General features: G+C 49.7%; 1 protein-coding gene across 1 annotated transcript; it reads left to right on the forward strand.

The window, feature by feature from the left end:
• The first annotated feature begins 471 nt into the window (after window positions 1–471).
• On the forward strand, window positions 472–12,763 carry AADACL3 (arylacetamide deacetylase like 3). The gene is made up of 4 exons (XM_043573793.1): window positions 472–1,010; window positions 5,284–5,500; window positions 7,304–7,367; window positions 9,560–12,763. The coding sequence occupies exons 1-4, from the start codon at window positions 846–848 to the stop codon at window positions 10,332–10,334; spliced, it is 1,221 nt and encodes a 406-aa protein (XP_043429728.1). The 5' UTR covers window positions 472–845; the 3' UTR covers window positions 10,335–12,763.
• The last annotated feature ends 1,271 nt before the right edge of the window (window positions 12,764–14,034 follow it).

Below are 14,034 nucleotides of genomic sequence, written 5' to 3' on the forward strand. Positions count from 1 at the left end.
ACAAACAAGTGAAGTATGCGGTATTTCAGGTGATAATAAAGGCCATGAAGAAGTGGAGGGTGGGATGGGCATAGGGATGCTGGTGGGAGTTATACCTTTAAATAAGGTGTCCAGGCACAGCCTCACTCAGAAGGTGACATTTGAACAGAGACCTGCAGTAGGGGAGGAGTTGAGCTCAACCATTATCTTGGGGAACACTGTTGCCCAGAGAACCACAAGTACAAACACCCTGGGGCCTCCTTGGCAGACTAAGGAACAGTGAGCATGGCCAGAGTGTAATTAGGGGGTGAGTGCCACCAGAGCACAGGTGGAGGGAATGGTGTTTGTGACATCCATGGTGACTTCTCCAAGGCCATTTCTTTTTTTTTTTTTAAGTTTATTTATTTATTTTGAGAGAGTGCGTGAGGGTCCGAGGGAGAGAGAGAGAATCCCAAGCAGGCTCTGGAGTGGCAACACGGAGCCTGACGCGGGGCTCGAACTCACAGACTGTGAGATCATGACCGGAGCCGAAACCACGAGGTGGGCACTTAACCAACTAAGCCACCCAGGTGCCCCTCCAAGGCCATTTCACGTAGCAGTGCTCCAGGGTGTAGCTGGAACTTTGGAGCCCTCATTTCCAGCTGAGTCAGGCTGCATGAACCACTTTCTCCTCTGCATGGGCCCTGCCCTAGAATTATGTCCTCACCTGAGTCTGTGACTCACCTGGGCTGGGCCAATGCTGTGGAGATGGGGAGGTGGGGAGGGCAGGTTGTGGTGTATAAGTGGAGGAGGGCTGCTGACTCCTGACCGTGTCTGGCACTGAACAGCCTCTTCTCTTAGCCTCCTCTGTGCTGAAAAACAGCACGATGGCAGTCCTGCTCCTGCCCCTTCTCATGGCAGCCTGTGCGTTCTTGGGGGTTGGTCTGTGGGTAATCTGCAGCCATTTCCTTACTGCGGACATCCCTGCAGCCATCGGCCACCCGGTGAAACTGCGGGTCCTGGATTGCCTTTTCCTGCTGTTGTTGAGATGGGTGAGTTCCGTGTTTGATTTTTCCTCTCCGCCTGAGGGTTCAAGGAGGAGGTTGGGAAAACACATGAGAAGATTCTAGTTGCATTGACGCAGCAGCAGACACAGGCTGGCTGCATTTTATTCTCACATCTGAATGATCCCTGTTAGGGAACCTATTAGCTAAGAGGTTCTCAATCTCTTCCTAGTGTTGCTCAAGCTGTACTGGGCTCAGAGCCAGAAAATGAAAAAAAGATTTACTTCCTCGGTTAACAGGAAAGAAAGGTCAATTCCAGTCCCACCCTCCCTGCCTCCTGTCTTACTGTCTTCACAGCACACACTATGAAGCTGTGAAGACAAGAATGAGTTACTCCGGATTTTGAGCCCCCATTACCACCTACCTAGCTAGAACCAGCCAACAACAAAGACACATGCAGCCAATTAGTATTGAGAGATGGAAAACTGTTTATGTCATATAGTCAGATTCTGCTCATTGCTACTGGTGTGTGAATTTAATAGAATAGATACAAATAGATCATGGGGAGAATTGTGTCAAAGTTGCCAATGGGGACTGGTTGTGCTTTTCCAGAGGGCTGACAGATTGAATACAGAAAACACAGTTAAGTCTCTTATGCAACGGAAGGGACTCCCTGGTGTCTTCTTTGCTTTCCTCAAGCTCAGCTAGTATCCTCATGATTGTTGTTCTAAATTCTAGGTCAGGCGTATTACTTATATCTGTTTCGATTAGATCCCTGGCCGTGACCCCTTTTTGTTCTTTCTTCTGGGATGCATTCCTCTGTCTTGGCATTTTGTTTACGTCTGTGTCTTCTGTGTGTTAGGAAAGCCTGTTCTGTTTCCTGCTCCTGAGAGTTATGGCTATAATGTTCATTTATTTATTTTGAGAGAGAACGAGAGAACGAGCAAGGCAGAGGGTGAGAGGGAGAGAGAGGGGGAATCCCAAGCAAGTTCTGTGCCATCAGCATAGAGCCTGACACAGGGCTCGATCTCACGAAGCTCGAGGTTGTGACCTGCGCTGAAATCAAGAGTCAGATGCTTAACTGTCAGAGCCAGCCAGGCGTCTCAAGAGTAATGGCTATATTAAGAAGACCTCATATACTGGTCAGGGCCTGGTGCTTCAGGAAGGGTCTCTGGTGTATGCCGTGTGCACTCTGCAGCTGTGTTTTGGCTGCTCTTTCCCTCAGGTCAATCCTCTGCAGAACTTCTCCTTGCCTGCAGTGGGGTGTTTGGACCTTGTCTAGTGTATGGCGAGCTTTAACTAGGTGTGTTTTAGTCTGCTTGTTAAAAGAAGCTGGATCCTATTTCCCCTAGAGCTGCATTCTGTGATCAGTAGACCTGGTGTGTGTGTGTGTGTGTGTGTGTGTTGGGGGGGAGTTGCACTGGTCTTCTGGGGGAGGGGCCTTCTGCGCTAGCTCTCAGGGGGAGTTGCCCTAGTTCAGAAGCACCTGCAAGGCGCAGGGGAGAGGGGCTTGGAGTAAGGGGCTCCAGCTTCCCCTGGGTGATGCTGTGCTGCCCCCTGAAGCCTGGCAGTGTGATGGGCTGGGGAATGACGTCAGTCCTTTCTCTCTCTCTCTCTCTCTCTCTCTCTCACACCTGGAGCAGGGAGTTCTCCCCTGCTGCTGCTCAGGAAGCCCTCACAGAAGAGTGAACAATCTCCCTTGTGTGTCCCAGGTGTCCCTCAGATGCCCCTGCCTCCCTCTGTGTCCTGGCTTTCTGCTGCCTGGTGGCACAGTACTCTTGTTTTATCTCAGGTACCCGGCTGTGTTTCACAACTCCAAATTCAGGGACCCAGTGTGGCACGGACCCATGCTGATCCTCTGGGGTAGGGTCTCACTGTGCTGTGGCCGGTGCCTGTTTGTCCCAGAAGGGCAGTCGCATGACCGCGCAGGGCTCGGAGTTTGTGGTAAAGCGCAGCAAAAAGCCAACGCCAAGGTTTGCTGCCCTCTGTCTCTGTTCCTTTGCTTGTGATGCTTGTGAACAGGGCAGCATGTGGGCGCCTGGGGCTCTCTTGTCCCCTGAGAGGCTGTGCCACCTCTCCCAGATACACTCCAAGCAGGAAAACTGTGTCTCCCAGTGTGACCCAGGGGATCCTCAGACCACACTGCCCACTCCTGGGCCTCCTCCCTCCTTCCCTGAAGCACCGCTAAGCCCACCAGGCCACGCCTCTGACTTCTTTGCCTTCTTTGGGTCCCCCTGCTTGTGCAACTTGCGATGTTCGGCCCCTCTTGATTTCCCCGTCAATGGTTTGGGCAAATGGTTTTCTTATGTAGTCCCCTGGGCCCTGCTCTCTCTCTCTCCTCCTCTCTCTCTGTCTCTCAATCTCTGTCCTCTCTCCATGATCAGGGCTCCCTTCCCTCTGCAGCACCTACAATTCTTTTCTTCCCCAAATCACGTCTCTGCACCTTCCTACCTTCCACGATGTGGCCTCTTTTTCTCCTTCTTGTTGTGCAGTTTGTTCTGTGAGTCCTCAGATCAGTTTTCCTGGGTGATTTGACATTATCTAGCTGTGTTTGAGGGATGAGGCAAGCCTAGGGCCCCCCTACAGCTCCACCATCTTAACGCCCCCCCCCCCCCGAGGCTGAGGCTTTCTCAACTCTCTTACAGAATGAAAAGCAAGTGCAAACACCTGTTCCCATGAAGACCCCTTCCTGGAGAAGAACCCACTGGCTGAAGGCTTCCTATGTCCAGCTTTCACAAGATCTAATGATTTGTCCTCTGGCTTTCCTGACCTTGACCCTCATAGTCTGTAGTCTGGGCTCCCAAATAGGATGACTCAGTTTCCTCATCTGCAAAAGAGGGGGAAATAGTAGTCCAGACTCCATAGCATGTTGTGGGCTACGATGCGTTAAACCATCCCGAGTGCAGGTTACAATTCCTGGCATAAAGGAAACCCTCAATACGTATTAGCCTTATTACTGTTTGTTGACTTGCTTTTTTTGTTTGTTTGTTTTGGTTTTGTTTTTTGTTTTTACAAAGATGTGTCATGTAACTACGATGTGTCGTCCACCAGTTGTGGCTCTGGGATCAATGAGGGGCAAGAGAAATAAAGTCCCAGATAGAGTCTGCCTTCAGGGAGCTTATAGTCTCATGGCAGTGTTGGTGGGGAGACAGAGAGAAGAATCAGGCAAAACCACTATAAACCAATCCATTTACAGAGCGGCGAGTGCTTCCAGCAAAGTGAAAGAGGGCTTCTTCATCCGGGGTTCTCTGAATCCCCAAGAGGACAGAAGACAAGGGGTCCGTGAAAGTGGGTGGGGTAAAAAAAATGCTCCATTTTCACTCACCTCTAAAGGAAATGCGGGGTTCCCTTCCATGAAGAATGAAGGGGACAAACCACAGTTGTGACAGCACAACCTGGGACTTTGTCACCAAGAGGAATCCCGCGTATTTCCAGAGCGTGTTACAGCCATTGCAGATATGGTGAAAAATTGCACGGATGCCTCATTTCTTCGAAGTAATAATGATATTAAACCAGCCGCTAGATCTCGCTGTTGTGTGCTCGTATGTAATCCCACATATTTTATTTTAGGTGTCAAAAACATTCTGTGAGGAGGTCCACAGGCATCGCTTAAAGCCAAACTGGCATTGGTGCAGAAAGGGTTAGGAACCACTAGAAAGAGGGTGCCTGGGTGAGAGACGACTTTGTTTACTTTTATTTTGTTATCATGCACACTTTCAGATATGCACCAAAGGAGACAGAAAACTATGAGGCTGCCCCATGTACCCTCCCCCAAGTACTGATTGCTGACCCCTGGCCAATCTTGTTTCACCGGTGCCCCCACCTTTTCCCCCTTCTCATTTCTCAGGAAGTGGACCTCAGACATCATATTATTTTATCCAAAAGGTTTCAGTCATTATCTCTGAAAGACCAGAACGCCCTCACCTTTTAAAAAACATAACCACAGTGTAGTTATCACGTCTTAAAACTAGCAACTAATGCTTGGGACGGCTGCATCGGCTGGGCTGGTCCAGGAGGGCCTGCCCCGGGAAGAGAGGTCACGTCCAGGCCACGGTTGGGGGTGTTCTGGGGGAGAGGGACCCTCACGGGGTGGCCAGAAGCTTGGTTTGTGGGACCGGGTGTCAATTGTCTGGGGAAAGAGGATGAGGCGGCAGTGTGGGCCAAGGTGGGGTGGGCTTACTGCAGTGTTGCAAGGGTGCACGTGGCCACGCGGTCCAGCCTGCCCTCCAGCCACTCCGCTGGGGGCACGGGTGGCGGCTGCACCCGAGCGCAGCACAGACTGAAATCCTTCCGGCCTCATTTCCTCCTCTCTCGCCAACAGGGGATGATTTTTGAGAAACTGAGAATCTGTTCTATGCCCCAATTTGTCCGTTTCATGCATGATCTGAGGCCACTGAAGGAGGATCCGGATGTCGTGGTCACAGACCTCCGCTACGGGACAATCCCTGTGAAGCTGTACCAGCCCAAAGTGTTTTCCTGCATCCCCAGGCCTGGCATCGTGTTCTACCACGGCGGCGGGGGGGTCCTGGGGAGCCTGAGTAAGAGTCTTTCCCTCAGACCCCACCCATAGTATGACAGTCCCAGAGCAGAGCTGGGTGGCCACCCACCTTCCAGCAAGAGGTGGCACCCCAGTCTATAAGCCGCTGTAGGACCCGGACAGTTAGCGGGTCCCAGATCATCCAGGTGGCAGAGATATGGAAGGTACTGATCTCTTTCTGGAACTAAGGAGACCTATATATGCAACATATATATTCATATATACATATGCTATATAAATATATATATTCATATATATGCTCTATTTACATTCATATATTCATATATACACATATGTGTATATGTGTGTATCTATGGATATGTTTATATCCATATATATATATGAAATATCCATATATATATATGAAATTCACACAACATAAAATTAACCACTTTTTTTCTTAATGTTTATTTATTTTTGAGAGAAAGAGTGTGAATGAGGGAGGGGCGGAGAGAGGGAGAAACAGAACTTGAAGCAGGCTCCAGGCTCTGAGCTGTCAGCACAGAGCCTGACACGGGGCTCGAACTCACGAACTGCAAGATCATGACCTGAGCAGAGGTCTGACGCTCAATCGACTGAGCCACCCAGGCACCCCAATTATTTATTTTTATTTATTTATTTATTTTTGATAGAAAGAGGTCCCAAGCGAGAGAAAGGCAGAAGGAAAGAGGGAGAGAGAGAGAGAGAGAGAGAGAGAGAGAGTCCTAAGCGTGGAGCTCGAAGTGAGGCTCAACGAACTCACCCCATGTGGGCTCAAATTCAGTGAACTGTGAGATCATGACCTGAGCCAAAGTTGGATGCTTAACTGACTGAGCCACCCAGGCGCCCCCAAATTAACCACTTTAAAGTGTACAATTCAGTGGTGTTTAGTACGTTCATAGTGTTCTACAACCAGCACCTCTATTCAGTTGGAAATAGGATTTTTTTAAAAGTGGAAATAGCTGAACACATGTCCTTTGGTTTCAAACCAGCTATCGTCTGAGACAAATTCTGGTACAGACAGGAGAACCAACAATTTGAGGAAAATCAATGACAGAAAAAACTCAAATTCGAAACCGTTTTATTATCTTAGCCCCCCTCCCCCACGCACTGGTGTCCCATGAATTCAAGGGAAAAAACCCTTTTATTTGGTTTCAGCCCTGCCTTCTGAACTGTGGAATGTCAGAGGCACACTGCGGTAGCTTTTGAGAGTAAGGGATTTGATGCAACCGTGGTTTTGGTTTGGTCTGCATAATGGATGGCGGTAACAGTCAGTATGTATTGATAAATATTATTAATAATATTTACACAGCAGACACTGTGAAAGCCCTCTATGTAATAGTTATCTCATTAACCACCCCCCCCCCAAAACAACCCTGTTATTATCATCATACCCATTTTAACCCATTTTACAGATGTGGCAGTCAAGCCTCAGGGAGGTGAAGGCACTTGCCCCAGACTACTTCGGCTCAAGCTAAAAGGAGGCAAAGTCGGGATGTGAGCTCCAGTCTGAATCTAGAGCTCACACCCCTGTGCTCTATGGCCCAACGGCATCTCAGATATTTTGAATGGATTGCAGAATCAATGGGGATGGGGGGAAATCTTAGAGGAAGTTCTTCAGACAGGATCTCAGAGGAGAAGTTCTAGAAGGTGGGGAGGAAGGACTGCTCCACAGCTGGAAAGAAAGTTTGCAAAACCTTGTTAGGATCAGCCCCAGCTCTCTGTCTGTGGTGGTTGTCAGAGAGAAGGGGGCAGCTCATGGTGATGGCTGGCAAAGGAGGCCACTAATCTTCCTAGTGAATGTTAAATACCTTTTATTTTCTAGAAACCCATCATGTCATATGCTGTCATCTGTCCAAGAAGAGTGGCTCAGTGGTCCTATCAGTTGGGTGAGTAAAAGACGGAGGGGTGGTGCTGGATAAGGGGGGTGGAGAGCCAGGCTTGGGGCGGGCAGGGGGATGCAGGGACACCAGGACACCGGAGCAGGGGATGATGGGCTGTGAGCAGCGGTGAGGAGAGGGACAGGGAGAGGCAGAGAACAGCACTCCTCCCTGTGGGTGGCCCTCGGGCCTTCTGTGCATGGTAACATCTGGAAGCTGTGTGGGGAGTGGTCTTCTCTGGGTAGATCAAGTGCAGGGCTTTGCAAACATGAGCCCTGTTGGTGGCACAGAAGCAGGCTCCAGACACTTAGCACCTCCTACGCGAAATGCCACAGTGCCCTGCACGGTAACAGACAACCTCGGCCATTGCCATAGAATTCCCAAGTGCTCCCGAGAGGGAGGTCCACCCCGGTGAGACATGGGGCAGGGGCAGGAGAGACCTGGGGTGGCCCCTCCCCTGGCGAAGTGGACACATAAGAGGAGAGGTCACTGTGGTCAAGTGGCCTCATCCTCCCTCCCCTGCCGCCTGACACCTTGTCCCATGGGGGCAGGATGGTTCCTTCCTGATTAATCTTTCCTGCGGTTTATTTATTTATTTATTTAATATATGAAATTTATTGTCAAATTAGTTTCCATACAACACCCAGTGCTCATCCCAAAAGATGCTCTCTTCAATGCCCATCACCTCCACTCCCCTCCCTCCCACTCCCCATCAACCCTCAGTTTGTTCTCAGTTTTTAAGAGTCTCTTACGCTTTGGCTCTCTCCCACTCTTACCTCTTTTTTTTTTTTTTCCCTTCCCCTCCCCCCATGGGTTTCTGTTAAGTTTCTCAGGATCCACATAAGAGTGAAAACATATGGTATCTGTCTTTCTCTGTATGGCTTATTTCACTTAGCATAACACTCTCCCTGCGGTTTCATTTAAATGCGCATTCCAGGGGCGCCTGGGTGGTTCAGTCGGTTAAGCATGTGACTTCGGCTCAGGTCATGATCTCGCGGTCTGTGGGTTCGAGACCCGCATCGGGCTCTGTGCTGACAGCTCTGAACCTGGAGCCTGCTTTGGATTCTGTGTCTTCCTCTCTCTCTGCCCCTCCCCACTCCTGCTCCTAAAAAATTTTAATAAATGCACATTCCATAGAGCAGTACCAATGCCAATGTCTTGGTGGGAATACATTTCCCAGCTTCCGTGTGGCACAGCTGGTTGAGTTAGAGTGAAAGATACAGAAATCGGTCCTGGATGAGGCAGAGGACCCCAGAGAAACCACTCACTTTACAATTCTCATTTCCCAAACCGTATCTGCAGTGGGGTAGACCTCTTGATCCAAGTGTTGGCCATGATATGCCTTACAACTCTGGTCACTATAGTATGCCAGCAAATCTCTGCAAGAGAATTATTTTATGAATCCAAGATAGATGAGGCTTTAGAGTAGAAACATTGCTGTCCTGGCATGAACTCAGGGTGGCTTAAAAGAGGAGGCATCGCGATGGGAATGGTTGGCAAAAGTTCGTGGGTCCCACAGAGTATTTTTTTTTCTTTCTTTTTTAAATTTGAGACCAGCATTTAAAATGGCAACATTTCTCACAACACCCAGATTTCTGGAATCTCTTGAGAAACCGGGAGGTCTAGCATGCCACGCTGCTGACCTCCATGTTAGTACGTGCGTGGCGCACCTTTAGGACAGCAGTGGTCCAGAGTGGACGTGGGTGATCTGGAGGAGACCCGTACGTTAACTGCTGGCCCCTGGTGGTATTTATGTCTGCAAGATCCTCCCACAAAACCTGCAAGCACGGCAGGGTTAATTGGAATTGAAACCCAGGCAAATCTGGAGTTGCTCATACAAGAATCATAAGAAAAGGGGACAGCTGTGAGCCAGGGAAGGACCCATGGGTAGGTTCAGAGAGATGGGGTTCATGTTGGTGATTGCTAAGTTGTTGACCCATAGGCAGATGACAGGGCTCTCGTGGTCACAGCCTGTCCCCCAAAGGGTCATTTAGATGGAGGGAACAGCAACCACCACTCACGGAGCCTGTGTGCCAGGCTTCATGCCTATCACCTCATGGAAGCCTCATACCATGAGTTCACTTTCTTGGGCTTCAGAAAGAGAGGCTAATGGATGAAATTTGGTCTAAGGGAGGCTAGACACGTATTGTTGGCTCTCCTAGGGCGATGAGCGTAAACCGTGTTCCTTGGTTCTTTTTTAGATACCGCCGCCTGCCCCAGCATAAATTCCCGGTGGCGGCACGAGACTGTATTGCAGCCACCATCCACTTCTTGAAGTCCCTGAATGTGTATGGGGTGGATCCAGATCGGGTCGTGGTCTGTGGTGACAGTGTGGGAGGGGGAGTGGCCACGATAGTTTGTCAAAAACTTTTGGACTGTCCAGATCTCCCCAAGATCCGTGCTCAGATCCTGGTCTACGCCATCCTCCAAGCTGTGGATTTCCAGTCCCCTTCCTATCAGCAGAACAGGAATATCCCACTGCTCAATTGGAATTTTGCCTTCTACTGTTGGAGTTGTTACCTGGACATCAACCCCTCCTGGAAAAGCACCATCATGAAAGGTGCCCATTTGCCTGCTGAAGTCTGGGAAAAGTACAGAAAGTGGTTGGGTGCAGAAAACATCCCGGAGAGGTTTAAGAAGAAAAGCTACCGGCCGATGCCCCGTGAGCCCCTAAACGAGGCTGCCTACCTGGAGACAAACCTCGCTCTGGATTTGATGAACTCACCCCTGATCGCAGAAGATGAAGTCATGTCTCAGCTCCCGGAGGCTTGCATTGTGAGCTGTGAGTATGACCTTCTCCGGGACCATTCACTGTTGTTCAAGAAGCGGTTGGAGGACTTGGGAGTCCCGGTGACATGGCACCACATGGAGGACGGTTTCCACGGAGTGCTTAGCACCTTTGATATGGGCTACTTGCAATTCCCCTGCTCCACGAGGATTCTAAATGCCATGGTCCATTTTCTAAATAAGTTGTGACCGTCTTTCCTTCCTGTTAGAGCTGCGGAAGTGTGCGTTCAGCCACGATCTGGTTCCCCAATGGGACTCTTTGTTGTGATGTAGGCGAGGCTGAGTGGGGCTGGGGAGGGTGTTGAGGTTGCCATGTTCTTCTTGCTTCAGCTTCTAGAACTGCAGAATGAGTGTTTCTGATGTCTCAAGGGAGAGCAGTAGGAGAGACAGGTTTGGGGGGAGGGTGGGACTCTGTTCATGTTCGTGGTCAGGAAAACTTGACCTGCAGTGACCATTGGAGAGAGTGAATGATCATGTAAGGGTTGCCTGTGGCTTTCCTGAGGGAGAGTTCAGGCTGATGTAGGCTGTAGGTAGCACTTGGCTAGCCTTGGAATGAAACGGGCATCATGTGCAATCCCATGGGCTTTTTTCAGCCTAGCTCAGAGGATGGGGCTCTGATGTTCTAGACTGCTGAATGGAGGTGGGAAACTGGTGTCACTCTCCCCCTGTGGGTACACGGTAACATTTCTCCTGCTGTTCCTCTGCCTCTGCGCTCAGAGTTTTGACTGTCTGGGCTTGAAGAGTTAGGACAGAATGGATAGGTTTTCCATAGTGGTTGGCACCTAGAGGCTGATGAAGATAGCCAAGAGCCATCTGGCCAGGGAGCTCTGGATCTCTTGGAGTCAAAGGAGCCAAAGGGCTGAAGATGTATTAGCAAAAACGATTTCTGTCTGAAGACACACAACCAACTCAAATTGGCCTAAATCAGAGAAAGAATGTATTGGTTGATGTAGCTATGAATTCCAAGGATAAATCAGGTATGGTTTGATCTAGGAACTCAGATGATGCCACCAGCTGCCTTCTCTTCTCCTCTGCATTTACTTCACCTTCACCTCTGCATATGGGTGGCCCTGAGCAGCTCCATACTTACATTCTCTAGAGTCAAGTCTGTCCTTATAGACTTGCCTCATTCTCAGCCATGCCAGAAGAAACCACATTGTAACTCAATAGCTCTGTGGGCATTTTGGGTGGTGTGTCCAGGTGCCACAACTAAGGGAATGGAATGTTCTGACTGGCCAGGCCTAAGTCCCATACTGGCCTTGGAGTGAAGGATGGGATCAACTCCACCCAGTGCTTGGACTGAGCATGAGGGAAGGAGAGAATATTTTCCTCACATCAACACTCACTCTTCTACAGTAGACATCAATGCTTACTCTACTGAGTGGACATGAGTGCCAACTCTGCTGGGTGGACATCAATGCTTACTCTACCACAGAAGCTAAATGAACTCTGAATCAGAGTCCTTGGATGTGGCAAGGGATGTCAAGGACCACTTAACAAGTTGGCCACTTGTCCGTGAGGAATAAAAATTCCAATGAAGGGGCACCTGGGTGGCTCCGTCGGTTGGGTGTCTCAGACTTCAGCTCAGGTCATGATCTCTCTCGCGGTTCGTGAGTTTGAGCCCCGCATCGGGCTCTGTGAGCCTGCTTCAGATTCTGTGTCTCCCTCTCTCTCTGCCCCTCCCCCGCTCACACTCTGTCTCTGTCTCTCTCAAAAATAAAAAATGTTTAAAAAAATTCCAATGAAAAGGATGGCCCAGGTTCCCAGGCTGGCCCTACCTGGTCTTCAGGTTGGCTAGCAGCTTTTATAGGCCAAGATCCAAGTCTACTGCACAGAGACCCCCATGCATGACCTTAACTGGCTTTCAGTTGAATGCTCGTGCTGAAACATGGGGCAGAGAGGAATCCCATCTGGTGGCTCCTCAATCCATTCACAGCAGGAGACCAGCTGGTGTCTTTGTTGGAGAATTAGGAACCACTCACTGAAAGCGCCTCGTCTGGTGGCCCCTCAGTGCTGTTGGGCAGCACTGGGATCTGAGGAGCATGGTCCCTTCTAGAATAGGTCTCTGAGCTGAGTCTGGGTAGGCTCCTCTCCTGGAATGTGGCCTTCATTGTTTTATGCTGCCTCTGATTGAGCTGGCTTTCTGGGGAGTTGGGTGGTTAGCTCTCCTACTGTGGGATGGCAGGGGGTGTGTGAACCAGTGGAGGACCATACCCAAGGGAGATGAGTCAGTTACATTTTTGGGGCTGGAAGAACCTCTGGCTTTGAATTTCCACTGCCCTGTGATAAGAAAGCAGTTGCTTTGAGCTGCTACCCTGGCATTTTCCAGCATGACAGCCCTGCTCACACCCACAGGCTAGACATTCAGATAAGAACCTGGAGCTTAGGATTCTTGCTGTAAGTTCCCACTCTACTTTTCCTGGGCCACCTTTAAAAATAGCCATGTAGGGTTGAGTCCACAAGAAGTTAGTGACCTCTGCCACAGCCACCTTATCAGTAGCAGGTGCTTACTACCCTGCTCTCTCTCCTGCTCACTCGAGACCTGAACAGAGGACTTGGCTCATTGTACATCACAACCCCATTTCTGGGATCTATAAGCAATAAATCTTGAGACTTTACTACCTTTGTGTGAGCATGTTGAAACTGCGCCTTCAATCAAAAAGACCCCCAGGTTTCTACATCCCCAAGGTCGGAGCTAGGAAACTGAGGGAGCTGCCTGCCCACCCTACGAGGGAGGCTTGCACCTCCTCACTCAGCAGGTCATAATCTGCATATTCTTAATGTAATACACCAGCTATGGTCCCCCTAACAAGCTCGTGTGTTCCTCATGTGAATTCTACAAAGTAGGTATTCTTTTTTTTTAAGTTTTATTTTATTTATTTTCAGAGAGAGAGAGAGAGAGAGAGAGGGAGCTGGGGAGGAGCAGAGAGAGAGGGAGAGAGAGAATCCCAAGCAGGCTCCGCACTGACAGTGCGGGGCTTGAACCCACGACCCATGACATCATGACTTGAGCCAAAACCAAGAGTCAGATGCTTAACCAACTGAGCCACCCAGGAGCCCCCAAAGTAGATACTCTTAAGCCTATTTTACAGATGAGGACACTGAGGCTCAGAATCATTAATAACATTGTTCACTTCCTGTCTCTTTGTGGTAAGGTTCAAGGCCACGTGATTGGCCAGGTGCTGTGCATTGTAACCCTGATCCAACTGACGACACCCCTTTTTTGCTGTGCCCCATGACCCATTAGCTCGTTCCTTTCCTCCTCATTCAGAATTAAAAGACACAACTGAGCCACATGACCTTATTTGAGTCATTTGCCATCCACCTAGGTGCCGGCTCCTGTCTGATCTGAGTCATGTTGAAGAAGCTAGGTGTTTTTGCCTCCTGGTTTCCTTTGCTTTTTCAACTGTAGCTTTCTTGAAGTCTGAATGACTTTGGAATTGGTCATCGTAGGCCTTTCCAGCTGAGGTGCCCAGCTAATACCAGCTCAGGGGAGGTGGGCACCTATGTATACCATTAAACCTGGACGCTCTGCAACTGTTTTCTCAGTAATCTGCCAGGACGTCCCTGAAAAGATCTGCCAGTTAGCCTAGGGCACGTGCCATCTGATAAAGGGCAACATGTCGCATCCCAAAGTGCTCTCATTGGTCGGGGGGTAATTGAGGACAAGGTCCTAAGGCAAAGTTGAAAAATGGGCAAAATTAGCCTCTGCTGCTTTTTGGTCTACTTCCCTTTCAGTGTCCTCCTTGGGGTCCTCCTCACCCCCACCCGGGACCTCCAGGCCTTTCTGACCCCAAACCTTGTCTCCCTCTCTGCTCCAGAGTGGCTGCTTACTCTCTGTTATCCCTGGGCTTCTCTGGGCTAGTCTAGGTTAGGTTCTGCCACAGTG

The sequence above is a fragment of the Prionailurus bengalensis genome, chromosome C1 (assembly GCF_016509475.1).
Source record: "Prionailurus bengalensis isolate Pbe53 chromosome C1, Fcat_Pben_1.1_paternal_pri, whole genome shotgun sequence".
NCBI classification, from domain to species: Eukaryota; Metazoa; Chordata; class Mammalia; order Carnivora; family Felidae; genus Prionailurus; species Prionailurus bengalensis.